The 15544-nt window shown below is 47.7% G+C and overlaps 5 protein-coding genes across 5 annotated transcripts; 3 read left to right on the top strand and 2 right to left on the bottom strand.

Annotated features, from left to right (window-relative positions):
• Positions 1–1170: 1170 nt before the first annotated feature.
• EYB26_008842 (uncharacterized protein) lies at positions 1171–2863 on the bottom strand (the record flags this gene model as incomplete). Its single annotated transcript, XM_054268093.1, has 3 exons — positions 1171–1238; positions 1304–2216; positions 2273–2863. 3 exons carry the CDS (start codon positions 2861–2863, stop codon positions 1171–1173), a joined length of 1572 nt encoding a protein of 523 aa, XP_054124068.1.
• A 2350-nt stretch (positions 2864–5213) lies between these two features.
• EYB26_008841 (uncharacterized protein) lies at positions 5214–7517 on the top strand (the record flags this gene model as incomplete). Its single annotated transcript, XM_054268092.1, has 4 exons — positions 5214–5289; positions 5345–6047; positions 6103–7274; positions 7330–7517. 4 exons carry the CDS (start codon positions 5214–5216, stop codon positions 7515–7517), a joined length of 2139 nt encoding a protein of 712 aa, XP_054124067.1.
• Positions 7518–8371: 854 nt separating this feature from the next.
• On the top strand, positions 8372–9463 carry EYB26_008840 (uncharacterized protein; the record flags this gene model as incomplete). Its single annotated transcript, XM_054268091.1, has 1 exon — positions 8372–9463. One exon carries the CDS (start codon positions 8372–8374, stop codon positions 9461–9463), a length of 1092 nt encoding a protein of 363 aa, XP_054124066.1.
• A 1026-nt stretch (positions 9464–10489) lies between these two features.
• On the top strand, positions 10490–11341 carry EYB26_008839 (uncharacterized protein; the record flags this gene model as incomplete). Its single annotated transcript, XM_054268090.1, has 1 exon — positions 10490–11341. One exon carries the CDS (start codon positions 10490–10492, stop codon positions 11339–11341), a length of 852 nt encoding a protein of 283 aa, XP_054124065.1.
• Positions 11342–12736: 1395 nt separating this feature from the next.
• EYB26_008838 (uncharacterized protein) lies at positions 12737–14779 on the bottom strand (the record flags this gene model as incomplete). The annotated part of the gene is made up of 3 exons (XM_054268089.1): positions 12737–14365; positions 14466–14588; positions 14720–14779. The coding sequence occupies 3 exons, from the start codon at positions 14777–14779 to the stop codon at positions 12737–12739; spliced, it is 1812 nt and encodes a 603-aa protein (XP_054124064.1).
• Positions 14780–15544: the final 765 nt, after the last annotated feature.

Raw genomic sequence — 15544 nt, 5'->3', positions numbered from 1 at the left:
GATGTTGAGAGGAAAAAGAAAGAGAAAGAGAAATTTCTCGTCCAAAAAAGAAAATCGGGGGGAACGCCAGACTATCCTAACACTAGGGTTGGTTCTGCCATATGCTTCACCGCCCACACCCTAGACTGGTAAATAACATTCTTGGCATTACCGTATCTGTTTTACCGGTGCTCTTTTCTGTATTTCAGGCCTTATACACCATTTAGTGGTATTTGAGTAATATCCAACAAATCACTAGCTTCAATTAATAATTCGTACGGTACATGACAGAACCCCTAATCACCAATACAGGTTGGGAACCCTCAAACCCTAACGTCTAACCCAAACCCTAACCCAAAACCCTAACCTTACCCCTAACCCATAACCATAACCCAAGCCTGTGACTTTCGTGGTGAGGATATTGCCAGCACTGTTGATCACGTCCGTTTGGCATTTTTGGTGTACCAATTTTTTTTCAACTTTTCGACGTCGCATCGATACAGCTATTCTATATTGATTTTCTTTCATCTTTAAGTATCATTTGAACTTTCAGTGTCATAAAATTTCTCGTAGCCACTTTTTTCAACGATCGCAAGGCCAAGTTTTTAACTAGATCCTGTTGATGACCATGCGTAATCCTTGCTAGAAATACATTCTAATCGAGCAAAATGATATGACAGAAATTTCTCGCAACGTTTTTCGTAAGATAAAAGCTCATTAATGAAGATATACTGAAAACATTGATTGAGATCTCATCAAGCATACGATGCGATGATACCGTACTCGGCCAATCAGATAGCGGGGAGAGGCTCTATGGCTGTCATAGAACCTCGTACAGCTCGTATTTCAACATCTACCACAGCTTAAATACGTAAATGTCATCTGGTGAATGCCTCGCTCAATATATACAGAACGTCTTGCGTTTCTTATCGCTGACAATTGCGATTGATCTAAGTGTAAACAACACCTCTATCGAAGTTGTAGCAATATTCATTCGTGACGCGTAATTTTCCCCTACCCTACAACAGTTATCTACCGCCTAGCATACCGCCGTTGTAATTAATTTCTTTGTTCTGTAATAATCTAAGCTCGATGCCTTGAAGTTTCGTTGGACAATGACAATAGAAGTGTATTATATAGTAACAGTCGTATACCAATACATTTATAGAACAATATGCCACAGATATGACACTAAAATATCGCTTCGATGAGGTAGATGATACCAAAGACAAGGAAAGCGCCTGCTCCGCCCAAAGTAACTGTAGAGAAAGAAAAATGTCAGCTTCCACATACATACGCAACTCGACGGAAACAAAGAACATACCTGCGCGAAGACTGACTCGACCAGCAATTGCACGGCCACCAATGACTGCGACTGCCGTGCAAATACTATGGCCGAGAACAGCACCAATCGTAACCCACCAATAGTCCTGACCAGCGGCCATGGCGATCGTTGCAATCTGGCTACGGTCACCCCATTCACCGAGAAATGTCATGACGAAAGTTTGTACCCATGCAGGAGTCAATAGGAGTGAGAACAGATTGGCGGTTCCTGCAGTAATATTGTTCAACGAAAAGCCGCGCTCCGGCGACACTTCGCGAGAGGAGGCCGAGGACACGCTCTCGGGCGGCGAAGGAAGACGATTAGTCGATCGCGTGCGACCACCGCGACCAGCCTCGAGAGCGTATGGAGTGACCGACGATTGTCGTCGGTTCTTCATACGTCGCTGCTCGTGCTCCTTTTCTTCCAACTCCATCTCGACTTCTCTCATTTCTTCACCGACACCTTCGTCCGGCGACATGCCACGTCCCTCCTTGAACATTTTGGCGGCGAAGACGAGAAACAAGATCGCAGCGGCGAATTGCGTATAGGCTGCGGGTATGAGCGTAGGGACGGCATGTCCGAGGACAGCAGAGAGGACGGTCATTGTAATCAAGGCAGAGAAAGCAGCAGTAAAGACGACTAGACGCGGGTGACGCATTGCCATGAGCGCAGCGATCAAGAATGTTTTGTCGCCAATCTCGGAGACCAAAATCATAGTAAATGAGAGGAATAAGGAATGGATAGGACTGAAGACATTTCCTCCACCAACGTCTCCCGTAGACGAATCGCCCGTTTTGGTGAGGGGTTTCCTTCCAGATGGGGGAGCTTTGTAATCAAGAGAGTCGTCGGTGGTCTGTCCAGGGGATTTCGGATGAGGGATATTATGTGGTTTGTCCGGTAGATCGTCGGGCTTCTGTTAAAAGAGTCTGTTAGCAACTACACTCCATATTGAGTGTCGTGGAATCGAACCTCAAGCACTGCATCTCCTGTCTTCTGATCTTTGACCTCGTGAGAATCCTGGTAGCCAGGAATCTTCTCCTGTTCACTATGTGGCAGAGGGCGAGCCTCCTTAGGCGTCTCTGGCACCTTGCCTTCGTATTGCTTGGTATCCTTGGTCTTCTTCGTCATACCACCTTCGGTGCCTCTTGTACCCTCTTTAGGACCCAATCTGCTAGGATCGTCCATAACCCCTTCGTTCGAGGTGGGAATCGGTTTACCATCCAGCCCTACACCCTTTCCACCCTGTTGTGCTTCCATTGTAGTGGGAGACTTACCGTCTCCTTTTTCCTTCTTGCGATCTCGCTCAGCTGCCGTTTCCACCCATGGCCCATCGTGAGGTTTGCCATCCTTGCCATCAACGGGGGCGTCCAGCGTCCCTTTGGGAGCGGCCTTGACGGAGGAGCCTTTTTGTGACATGAGATGACCCGAAACTCCTACTGGAGGCTCAAGGTTATTGCCATTTTTGCTACCCGCAAGGCTATCTGACGAGCTCTCCACCGCAGTTGTGCCAATTGCCAGTAAGAGTACGGCAGCTGCTGTCGAAAAATGGCAGATCCGCATTGTGAGACGCGTTGAGTTCGGCGGGTTAAGAGGGCGACTTGAGAGTACGCGGACTCACTTCCCGCGGACTCACTTCCTCTTGAGGTTGGAAGTCTGATCGAACGAGGATCCGCTGCTCCGAAGAGAGACAATGAATTAATCAATACATGGGATGATGGTCGTTTGGTATCAATGATATCACGTATCAACAGTGCTCAGTTTACCATCAAATCCAGTGATCCACGTAAACGAAGCTTGTTTGTGAATTCAGAGGGATGAAAATAAATAATGTAACTATTTGAAGACACTTGGCAAGGGGCCAGCCAGCGCCACATGTAGCGAAGCCACCGCTCGCAACGGCAACATGGCACGTGACCCGAGACACATGTTTGCTTTGATTGGATCTGTTTCGCCTTTACTGGAGATTCGAATCACTGAGATGACTCAACGAGAACTACCATCAGTTCTCGACCTCCAGCCCAGTTCTTTGTTGTCATGACCGCTTAACTCCTTTCATCTAACAAGCGAATGACAATTGCACTTCCGACCAGGTCGTCTGGCGCAGCGCCCCTTTCAATAGATACTTTGCGCTGCTGGAAGCAATAGTTAATCTCTAGATCAGGATCAAAGTTGCGAGGTTTTCATGGCGTATACGAGTGTATAAAACCTTTCTCTCAGTTTTAACATCATCAAAGCTAGAAGGAGTATAGATTACTATCCAATGTTATCCTGCGACCCACTGACCCGACGTCTCATCCCCGTGTCGTGACACAATATTAGAGTACATACAGCATCCATTGAGGGGGTGCCATGTAATTGGATATGTGCTACCAATACATTCCATAGATCGAAAATCACCTGGGAGTAGACACTCGAGAAACGCCAAAGTCGACGTACCCAATTTCGCTTACCGAAAGACACTGGTGTGCTCTCACCGACATTGTCTGATATTCATCAAACACAAATGCCTGTGGTTCATAGAATAGTTATATATGTTGTGAGATGGTATGCTTTCGGGTCGGCATGCAGCAACGATGGGGTTGATGAGGAAGACAAACTTAGCCCATCCATGTGGCATGCATCTTACCCATCAGAATGAAGTATCTCAGATATGCACGCACTGCTCAATTCAGAAAAAGATGGCTGCAAGGATACTATTGTAAAGCGGATGTTAAGAAATTATAATGACCAGCCAATGCACATTCTCGTCATAATCCGATCAAGTGATCCGTAAGAGGTGTCAATCATTGCCAAACGAAGATGATAAGATGGCAACCGTTGATAACATCACTGACACCTTGAAACTCTCCATTCTTTCATGTGCGCTACTCATAGTACGTAGTTCGTTATTCAAAATGATTCTGTGGAGTTGAGCACTAGGCCGACGGATACCGACCGACGGGGGTCCACCAGCAATTTATTTGTATGATGCCAAGAGCACCCCCCTAGGACTCGGTGCTGCGCAAACCGGAGAGGTTTGGTAGATTACGCATACTTGGCTTGGCCATCGGTGTAGAAAACTAAGGCGTACTATGTATGATGTAGTCAGAAAGTCCCATACCAATCAATTGAGTGCATGGCAGTAGTAAAGCGACTAATTTATGTCATGCGGCACTGAGGATCGTGGGACAGCTGAAGGAATGGGGTAGAGTGACAGTGACTCAGAGGCACAAGTCGTGTGATGTCTCTCATATGAGGACTACAGAATATAACCTTGGGGGAAAAGACGATCTCCTCCAGACATGGTGCACCAGTTATTTCTTGATAGCTTCATGGATGATGCTTGTTGCGATGAGGATCCGATCCTGAGAGCATAGGACGAAACACGTGCAATCAAATTCGCGGGGATGGCAGGAGCTAGTCGAGGCGTTCGCGTTGACGCAGATACGATACCGTATGGTGGACTGTATCAGTACTGTAAAATACCTCGTTGCACAGACAAACATGTACGTGGCATCATGTGTGGTCTGGTAAATACACTATCAGTATACGGGTGGCACCTACGGATACCTCAGATCATTCCCGATAACGCTGATAAGTCATAGCTCACAGAAGTTAACTTAATTACTTCACTACGTCTGACCTCCAACTATATGAAGACCCTCACCGTCTCTGGCCTTTGCTTTCCTTTTCCTTTTCCTTTTCTTCTTACTTATTCTTGTTTCTAACATTTTTTACCAGCATTGCAAATATGCATGGCGGCTTCCAGTAAATTGCTGTTCTCGCGAGGAATTTGTGGCTCATTGTTCGTCGGCGTTGGGGTTGCCACACATCCATACATAACAGCCTGATTGCCTTGAATCGGCCCTTCTTGTGTCCCTACTTTCCAGGTCCTTCAATAACTTCCAGCAAATAGTTACGTGCCAAGAGGATGACTTCTCAGTGGGAAAACCGGTCCAAGTGGACGCTCGGTGTTTTGAGTCATCCAGAAACAGACGAAGTTCCCGGTAGGATTGTCCCGGTTTTACCTGTTTGATGCGGTTTTTAATTCGGTTTGAAAAGGCACAATCCTCCTACTCGCTTCCGATCGAAATGAACCTTTGGGTTTGCGGAACCAACCAGCCCGAACATCGGCTTCATCGCTCCCTTCTCCATACCTTCCTAGCAGATCGTCTTCTCGTTCAGTCGCTCCCGTGGCCAAAAAGACTCCAGATGGACTCATTGTTCTACATCCTCAGCCGGAGGACTCGGCAAATGACCCTCTAAATTGGCCCAGCTGGCGTCGAGATGCCGCCCTCCTTTCACTAGGCTTCTACTGCCTGATGGGAGGTGGAATGACTCCGGTTCTAGCTGCCGGTTTCAATGATGTGGCGAAAGACTATGGAGTGAGCACCCAACAGGTAGCCTATACGACTGGACTTTACATGTTGGGGCTGGGTTTTGGTTCTGTCATCATGGCACCGACAGCAATTCTGTGGGGCAAGCGACCCGTGTATCTGCTCGGAGCTACTCTATTTATTCTTTCGGCAGTGTGGTGTGCGCTCTCCACCAACTATCCAAGTCTGGTGGTAGCAAGAATTTTTATGGGAATTGCCGTGAGCCCAGTGGAGTGTCTGCCATCGGCAACAATTGCGGAGATCTTTTTTTTACACGAGAGAGCTTATCGCATCGGTATTTATACACTTTTGCTTCTCGGAGGCAAGAATCTTGTACCTTTGGCTAGTGCTGCGATTATTGGAGCACTGGGTTGGCGCTGGGTCTTTTGGTAAGAGTCGTCTGAAGTTTTTGGGAGCATTTGGTTAGTCAACTAATAAAATTAGGGTGGTTGCAATCGTTGTTGGAGGGAGTCTCATATTCCTCTTTTTCTTCGTTCCTGAAACATTCTGGGATCGCACTCCTCGGCGAAAGCCAAAGGCAAGGCGACCTGGATTCGTCCGGAGTGTCTCTGAACTCGCTCATGCTGGATTTCGTGGAAGGCATCCAGAACGCAGGACTGAAGAAACAGGGTCCAGTCTGCAGAGTCCTGAGAGCGTACAGAGCCCAAACACCGAAAGGAGACGAAGGGATGTGCATGTCGGCTTTGCTGAAGACCCTTTGGATGAGAAGACGGAAAAATTAATCGAAACCGCTCCTGAGACGGGTCTTGGCTTAGTAAGTGATGCACATCCGCCTTCGGACGCCGTGCGTTTCTCATCAATGGACTCTGCTCGATCACCTGTCGATCACCCATCTCCGGTTGCTCCAAGTACCCCTCGCAGGTCGTCTGGGATTGACCCCGCGTCGATTGGGGCTGATGTTCCATCTCCGGATACGGTGGATGTGGAGGCCCTGCGGGCATTGAGTTTATCTCCAATGAGACATGAATCTGAGGAACATGTAGCAATGAATGCATCGGCACTGTACACTCATAATCTACGCGAACAGCCGCAGGTTTCCTATCTCCAGACGCTTCGAGTATGGAATGGACGACTCAGTCACGACAAATGGTACCGAGCGGCAATTCGTCCATTCATTCTTTTCGCCTACCCGGCTGTACTGTGGTCGGCTCTCGTTTATTCTTTGTCTATTGGGTGGCTGATTGTGTTGTCGGAATCAGTGGCCGTAATCTACGAGAATCACGAGACATACAACTTTTCTGCCTTGGGCACGGGTCTGGTTTATATTTCTCCCTTTGTCGGTGGCGTTCTCGGTACAGCAGTCGCGGGGCGAGTGTCCGATATAATTGTCCGATACATGACCCGACGCAATGGCGGTATTTACGAACCCGAATTTCGTCTCGTAATGGCGATACCTGTTGCACTTTCTACGGCCGCTGGTCTAATGGGCTTTGGTTGGAGTGTGGAAGAGAGAGACGCTTGGATTGTTCCCACTATTTTCTTTGGGATAATTTCGTTCGGGTGCTCTCTCGGAAGTACTACGTCTATCACATTCTGTGTTGACAGTTATCGGCAATACGCGGGCGAGGCGTTGGTAACTTTGAACTTCAGTAAAAGTATGTCTCTTTCTACATTATCTCTCATTATCGTGGCTAACTTTGATGATTGCAGACGTCTTTCATGGACTTGTATTTTCCCTCTTCATTGTGGATTGGCTGAAGAGCGATGGAACTCGGACTGTCTTTCTTGCCATTGGAGGGATACAAATTGCCTGCCTTTTGACTTCTATTCCGATGTACATATTTGGAAAGCGGGCGCGTATGTGGACGGTGAAGCGGAAGTTGATGGAGAAGTTTTAGCTTGTATGATTGAGCAGTGTGGGTTGTACTAGAGCATAAATTAGATCTTGCTCCTTTGATGGTTGGATTAAATATGTTTTGGATACGGCTTGGAGTTGGGGTAAGCGATTTTGTTGTTTACATGAGCGAGTTGATTGTTAACATAATGATTGGAATGCATTACTATGCTTGGTTCAGGCAAATCCATGCTGTCTTATTGAAGACGCACAAGAGAGTACGTAGATGTCCTGTGGGGGCCACCAACCAGTCAAGACTCAGATCATCCATGTACTGACCGACGGATGAACAAAGCGAAATGTTTCCATCATCAAGATTCCGAATGAGTGATTAGTAACGGTGATTAGTAATGTAGTTAGGTTGAGTTAGTTGGTTAAGTTACCTGTTTTAGGGCTGAATACGTGTTGCGTTCCATCAATCATCCACGGAGTCGTTAACTCAGAGTATGTAGTGTAGTGTATATAGTACGTACTTCGTAGTTGATGCCTGACCAGTTGATTAGGGTTTAGCTCGACCTCAGCCTCAGCGGGCCCAACCAATGTTACTTAAGCTGTGCCCCAGCCTCTCCACACCGGGTATGATCCACACTTCAGCTCATCTCATCTCTTCTGGTCTTGTCAATTCGACAGAGTAGACAGTAGGTAGAAGTTGAGGCAATTTAATCAGCTGCACTGCAGGACACTGTCAAACAATTGATTGGAATTCGTGCTACTCTGTGCCTCTCTTCGCGCAACACCCGTACGGCCGAGTGGAATACTGGCATACAGCGTACTTCTTCCGACGGATTACGCATTCGACAATCTACCAAACTCGCCTCACATTTCATATCATAACCAGCCAAGACAACAACCAGCAAGATGATGAAAAAAAAAGAAGTCTACACCAACATCACCCCCCTTCCATCCTTCATCCCCCGCCAACTAGCCATCGACATCCTCCACAGCCACAGCGAAATCATCACCCTCAACCCTCTCGTGCTCGACCACAAGCCCATTTCCGCGCCTCGTGACGCGCCCGCCGAAGAATTTTATTCGACATGGTACGAAATCTCAGAACGAATCCAAGTCGTCCCCGGAGCAGGTCGATTGGGAGGCAGCAAAATCCATTTTCGGGGTTGTTTCCATGATGTGCCCTGGGGTGTGCAGACCCATATTTATGCGCCTATGGGGATTGATCTAAGGCATAATTATCGCGTTGCGGGGTCGCAGCCGGGGGAGCCACCTGAGTTTCGCGAGTTGGGGATTAATGCGCCTGCTACAGGACTATATTTACGAGAGGATATTGAGATAAAATGTAATTTCGCGATGGTCTCGTTTGTGCGCAACCAACTCAAGGCCGCGTCAAAGGTGCTGGTGGATCGTCTGATCAAGAAGGCCGAGCTGTTGGATGCGGGTGTTTTGCAGGCGATGATGGAGAATGGAAAGTTGAAGACTATCAATCCGGCGGATCGGTCGAATGAGCAGCAGCAGCAGCAAATGAGTGTGCCGATGTCGCCTACAGTGCCAATGTCGCCATTGCCGTCGCCATTGCGGTATCAGTCTGTTACGTCGAGGCCGAGTACGAGTGCTTCGAGTCAGCATCCGGAGGATTGGCAGCAGCTGCAAGGAAACCGCTACGCAAACTCTGGTCTCCCTAGTCCGGGTTATCCCCCTCCGTCTTCACCTGGTAAAACATTCGCCAACGAACTACCCGGCGACACAAGCTATTATCAGCAGACTCTCAGTCCGAATAGTGCTTACCACAGCCCCAACCTGCGCGATTCGGTGCATTCTACTTCCTCGCATGGTTGGTCCTCTGTGTCCTCAAATACCTCCGCATCTCGACCGGTATCGACGGTCAGCGGGTATGCGCCTTACGTGCCAGCAGACAGTAATCATGGGAAACAGCAGTTTGCGGCGGAGTTACCGACGATGCGGGAGATGCAAGAGGATGGCCATCAGGCGCAGTAGGCAGGCAATAGTCGATGAGAAAGTGAGATACCCCTGTTTGTTTATTTACTTTTGTTATGATCATGTCTTTCTATCATGTGTCTGTCTATACCAATAATGTTCTTGGCATGATTCGTTTACCACTGTCCTATAAGATGAGGCCTGCGCACAAACCCACTACTGAGCGCTCATTAAATCCGTATTCATTATTCCTCAATGTACAGAACACTACCTAAGGATTTACTACCAAGCCAATCCCTGACTAAATTAGCGCGCATAATTATACACCTAAAAATGTACAGCAGCCTATATATAGTGCATGTATTAGAGTTTTCTCTCCTGGATAGTTCCAAGGTTATATCCAGAGTAGATAAACTATGGTATACAAACATCCCACTCCCCAGGTTTGATTCCCAGCTCTATTCCATGACGTCAATTGCAGAGGTACCAGCATGTATAGTTACCGTAAATTCACCAATAAAATACACCTTCAATACAGTTAAATACCATGAAAACAGGACACCCGTGACACTTTGCCGTATTATGATTGGTGCTAATCCCACCTAAATCACATGACCTATGCGTCCAATCACGTTCTGCGGCGCCTCCACGGGCCTCTGCTAACGAGCCTCGACTCCCTTCGATGCTTTCACTATTTGCCTTCAGGCATTAAGCATTGATCAATCTGAACCGCTTCTGATACCGAAGCGCTAGTTAGTTACTTAACTGGTTGCTCCTCTGTAGATAAGCAGAAAGAAGACGCAATGGGGAGATCGTCAGTCCGCATCCAATTGGATTGCCGCCGTCTGAGCAGGTGCAATCGTCTGGTTGGCTGATTTGGTACCAACCATCCTTCCTTGAAGCTTTTTGCCTCGAGCTAATCCCGACGACGTCGACTCCGACTTTTCGTCTATTTATACTTATGCATTATCATTGTGAGGGGTAGCATGGCTTCTTTCTTTTCTTCTGCGGCTGTCTGATTGATTGTCGTGTGGTGTACACGACTCTACTCTCGACTACCGAGTCTTGAGAAAGAGAGCTTTCACGATGAAGACTACACTCGCCATCGCCCTTCTCGCCTTGAACGGCTGGACGGCAACTGCTCTACCCATCCACCATTATGACGACGCCGATATCTCAGCTGCAGTCGCAGCACCCCTCCACACTACCTACGACCATGCCAGATCCTTCCCGGCAACGACAAAGTCCTCTTCAACCAAGAAACATGCTCCTCATTTTCTGGAGTGGATCACCAACGACCATCCTGAACAGGGAGATGCGCTCCGACACGCCGCTGAAGCGCACCGAGAATCGCATCGCAGCAGCAAGAACTGGTCAGGCCGAGCCCGGAAAATGATCAACACATGGTCCGCATTCTACGGCATGGAATACCCAGCCAAATACTCCTCCAAACCAACATCCTTTGACAGTGGTAACGACAACTCCATTCAAGATGATGTCTTGGTTGTAGGTGATGCATGCGGCGTCATCGTCGAAAACTCCGTTGATGGAGATACATCATTAACCATCATCCCATGTCCTCCCACCAAGCCATCAAATAACCGGCCACACCGACCAGGCTACTTCGAACAACTACGTCGCAACCTCGCGACTATGGATATAGCCATGATTTGTAGTAGATATGGCCCTGAACTCGTCGCGCTCTGCATCTTCCTACTTGTTCCTATGTCTGTTGCTCTGGTCGAAATTGTGGATACACTTCATGACAAGATCATCACCGAAAAGTTCCCCGAACGGGGCCGTGGACGAGTGAGGTTGACGGGTCCCGAGAGGAGGCTGAGTGTGCTTGCGAAGTGTGAGAGGGAGAAGATGGTGAGGGATCAGGCGCAGAGGTCGTGGGTGAATTCGAGGCGGGGGTCGAGACAGACCTCTGACTGAGTGTTTCATTTGTTTGATGTAGATATCGCATTGCATTGTTTATCGCGTATATACCCTAGTCAGCGATGTTTATGAGATTTATTCTTACATATATCTTGCTCCACCCAGTATCTGTTTCAAATGACCTGAGTCATCAACAAACCAGCAAGAATTTCTCCCTCCTTCTCCGATTGTAACCTTTCTCCTCTCTTCACAATCAGTTGGCTGTCTTTAGAGAATAAAGTGGGTAGATATTTCTTTTAGGGTTTCTTCTCTCACGTGGTAGCTTCGTATGCATGCCACGGAACGAACCCCGCAGAGCGATTGGGACCAGGGAATTGAACACTGTTGTACGTATCCACAATAGATCTGCGCTGTAGATTATTCAAGTTTAGAGCCCCCAAGAAAGAATGCCTTGACCCATTATACATACCTCTATGCGCCATTAACTATATACGGAGCGTTGTGATGGATTCAGGGGATGATATACATTGTACATCAGCAACCCATGGAAAATGTGGGGTTTTTCCCCATGGGGAAGACGATCCTCTCTCATCTTGGAGATCTAAATCTTAATTTTGTTTATATACTATGTATGAACAATCTCCCCAATCCCCCATCGATGGGACCCACGCTCTCTTATTTGTGGGGCTCGTAAGAGCAGCGCCCTTGGTGGTTCTCTACAGGATGATCCTGTCATTTCGCCGTGGAAAATTCCTAAATGACATCCGACGACAAACCTGGGCGTCGTCTACGACGGAGTCCACGGGGTTGTCCAAGAACCATGACATTGGCTCTCCACATTCTCGGGAAATACCGATCAATATGATCCCCCCATCGATCCTGCTGTTGAAAAGGGGCTTGGTTGCGTCGGACTGATCTGATGCATCATGATCCCCATCTGCGTGACGCATAACTTCGTATATCTCGATAAATCCATGCCCAGATATGCCGCTGTGTTCAATTTACAGGCAGATTTGCATCTTGTAGGGACTGACTATAACTGGTCGAGTAGTATATTCTACTTTCTGTAAACCATACCACAAGGGACCAGGCGTTCTTCTGGACTAGACTTCCTTGATATTTAAGTCTACAGTTCGAGTATTCCACCAGCCTCGCCATGCAAAGAACTCTCAGCATCCAAATGCGCGGGTCTTCATTTATTACCAAGAACTGGAACTGCTCGTGGAGGATTGCTTCACTTGTTCCTATGTTGTTTACTGTAGCCCAAAGTTCACCACAAGGTGGTACCAGGTAACCAGACAAGATTTTAAACAGTTACCAACGTATAAATCTCTAGATACATTGAAATCACTAACTTGAATATCTATGTTAATGTATGGTTGCTACATAACTTGGTGTGGTTCTAACCAGCCTACAACCCTAGACCGTATCAAGTGTATGTCTATATTCTAACTACTTCACAATAACATCAACGACAGCAGACATCTTTTGCTCAAGCACAACTTTCTTAGCCTCGATCAAAACATCCTTCAAATCTCCAACACGGGTGACTCGCTTGGTCCAAAGATGGCCATTAGCAGCCGCTTTGGCTACCTCACCATAGTTTGGCCCATCAAGCTCAAGCGAGATACCCAAGTCTTGATTTGTGACGGTAGATGCTACCCCCTGAGGATGGACGTCGACGATACACTGGCGTGTGGCACGCCAGCCACCATTGTTCAATACAATAGTCAAGAAAGGGCAGTTATGACGGTGACTAGCCCAGTACACGGCAGTTGGGACAGAGAAGACAAAGCTTCCATCGCCGGTAATCATACAGACAAGCGGTTCTTCACTAGAATCATTGGAGTCCTTATGCTTAATATTGGGTCTGTCAGTCAGATCGTAAAGTTTTGTTGCAAGTTTAACTCCAATAGCAGCACCGCCTGCCCAACCTAGACCACTGCCACCCTTGGTCAGGTGTGATCCAGGACGGGTGAAACGAAGCTGCTCACTGAGTAAGACCTGGTTTGTGACAGAATCAGAGACAAAGTATGTGTCATCCGGCACAACGGAGCGAAGTGTATGTAGTAAATAATCCACGGTGGAAGGGGCATCGGGCGTTTCTGCTGCACTCAAAGCTCGGCTTAAAACGAGCTTCTGGCCTTCTTCAAAACTGGCCTGGACAGCACTCCATCGCTTCGCGTAAGTGTCCGCCGAGATTTTGCCGGACTTCAATATATACTCCGTTAATTGCGATAGCGCAGTGGCACTATCGGCATGGAACGTTGCGGTAGCGCCGATATCGAAGAGGTTCATCTTCTCCTTTCGCGGGTCTAGGTCAATGTGAAAAATCTGAGCTGATGGAGACGGCCTGACCCGCGTAGGTATCCACGGAACATCGGCATCGAGGACGAGCACAACGTCCGCGCTTTGGAGCACTTTGGCAGCACCCGTTCCACGTGTTACCCAAGCAGGATGGTCTGCCGGGAAGCATACCTCACGAATCTCTGAATCAAAGACCCTGATACCCTTGACAATATCCACCAACGCTACTAGGTTCTTCACCGCTTGGTGGTTTCGCCCTAGATATCCGGTAATTACCAGTGGCGCTTCAGCTTTAATTAAAGCATCAGCTACCAATTCAACTGCATTTGCTGACAAGCCACCAAGGTGGCAGGACGGAATAGCACGTTTTCGAGGCTCCAAAGACTCCACAGGCGCGGCCAACATCTCCCGGGTTGCTGTGAGATAGACTGGACCGGGAGAACCGGTGGTGGCCATAAGGACCGCTCGATGAACCACCGTTTGCACGTGTTGCGCGGACTTAATCTCTGCCGTGTATCGACTGTAGGGAGCCACTAGGGAGGCTTGGTTGGGGATATCTTGGTACCATTGTACATGCTCTGATCTAGAACCGGCGGACTCTCCGTGCAGCGTGGATGGCGCAACACCAGCAAAAATGACCACAGGGGCACGGCCGCTAGAGGCATTATGCAGGCCCTGGCCCAAGGCCGCGGTGCCAACGTCAACATGGACAATAACGCAGGCTGGACGATGGGTGATTCTGGCGTAGCCATCGGCGGCGGACATGGCGGCGAACTAATTTACCATTTTGGCAGGTGAGTCAGTTATCAGGTCCACCAATCCACTTTTGGGCAGGTTTTAATCATGGAATTGATGAAAATTACAAGACACGTACCTCATGTTGAAACAGAATCATACGGGGAAGCTCTTTCCCCTGTAATTTAGTCCGACGCACATAGGCCTCGATGATGCTTGGATGATCGGAGCCAAGTACGGTAAACAGGTAATCAACACCGGCCTATAACGTTAGTTAACGTTAACTAGTTAGTTAGTTGGTAATAATCTGAGGTTACATAAGCTGCCCACACGCAATGTCACATAACCACGCACATCATCGGGACATCTAAGAAAAAAATGTGTTTCACTCACCTCTGCGAGAGCTTCCAGAAAAGCATCTGCAACGATGTATTTCGAAACCGTGTCAGACATTTCCCCCTTTTGATTGAAACCGTAAACTCGTATTTGTACAGCCGGCCTAACTATCCACCAAGTGACATTAGTGCCGTCTACATTTTCGACACATCGCAACGATAAGAAACAATTTATAAGGGGTTGGGCCTTGGCTACTTACAAGTTGAGGAAACGATAGCTGGAATATTGTCTGATGCAAGCACGAGCTTTCATCTTTCGAGAAGAGCAAAAAAAAAAGCAATTTGTGAGAAGTTTATATTGAATAATCCTACTTGTCGATTGCCGTTGATCCGACTTCCATGTAACCACTATCAAGTAATTTATACACCATAGGCTAGTAATACGTTAGTATGGCGCTAGTAATTTAATATCAAAGTCTGGATGGTTGCGGATCATCCCGCTCGACAACACGCCCCACTTTTTCCCTGAAAAGCTAAAAAGTCAAACCCTCATAAAGTGAGTGACCTTATGTTGTACGCTAATTGCATGGAGTACTACGTAGTACGAACTATGAAACTAGTATGAGTCTTCAGGATGAGCCGATTCTTTTCTTTTTTTCGGAGACTCATTGCTGTTTGGGAGTACGTAGTTGCAACTGAGCTGGCCAGAGCTCGTACAATGGACTAGCCAAGTACTGGTAGTGGGCTGATAAGATATCTTCATTGATACTACCATGTCTAGTGTGGCATACATGATCATCCTTGCTATGTAATACAGAGACTATGCAGTACTTATTGGCCCATTTGCTATCCACGCACCCTGGGTGTCTAAATAGAAAAGAAA

The sequence above is a fragment of the Talaromyces marneffei genome, chromosome 7 (genome assembly GCF_009556855.1).
Source record: "Talaromyces marneffei chromosome 7, complete sequence".
In the NCBI taxonomy this organism is placed as follows: Eukaryota; Fungi; Ascomycota; class Eurotiomycetes; order Eurotiales; family Trichocomaceae; genus Talaromyces; species Talaromyces marneffei.
This window is presented reverse-complemented; position numbering and strand designations above follow the sequence as displayed.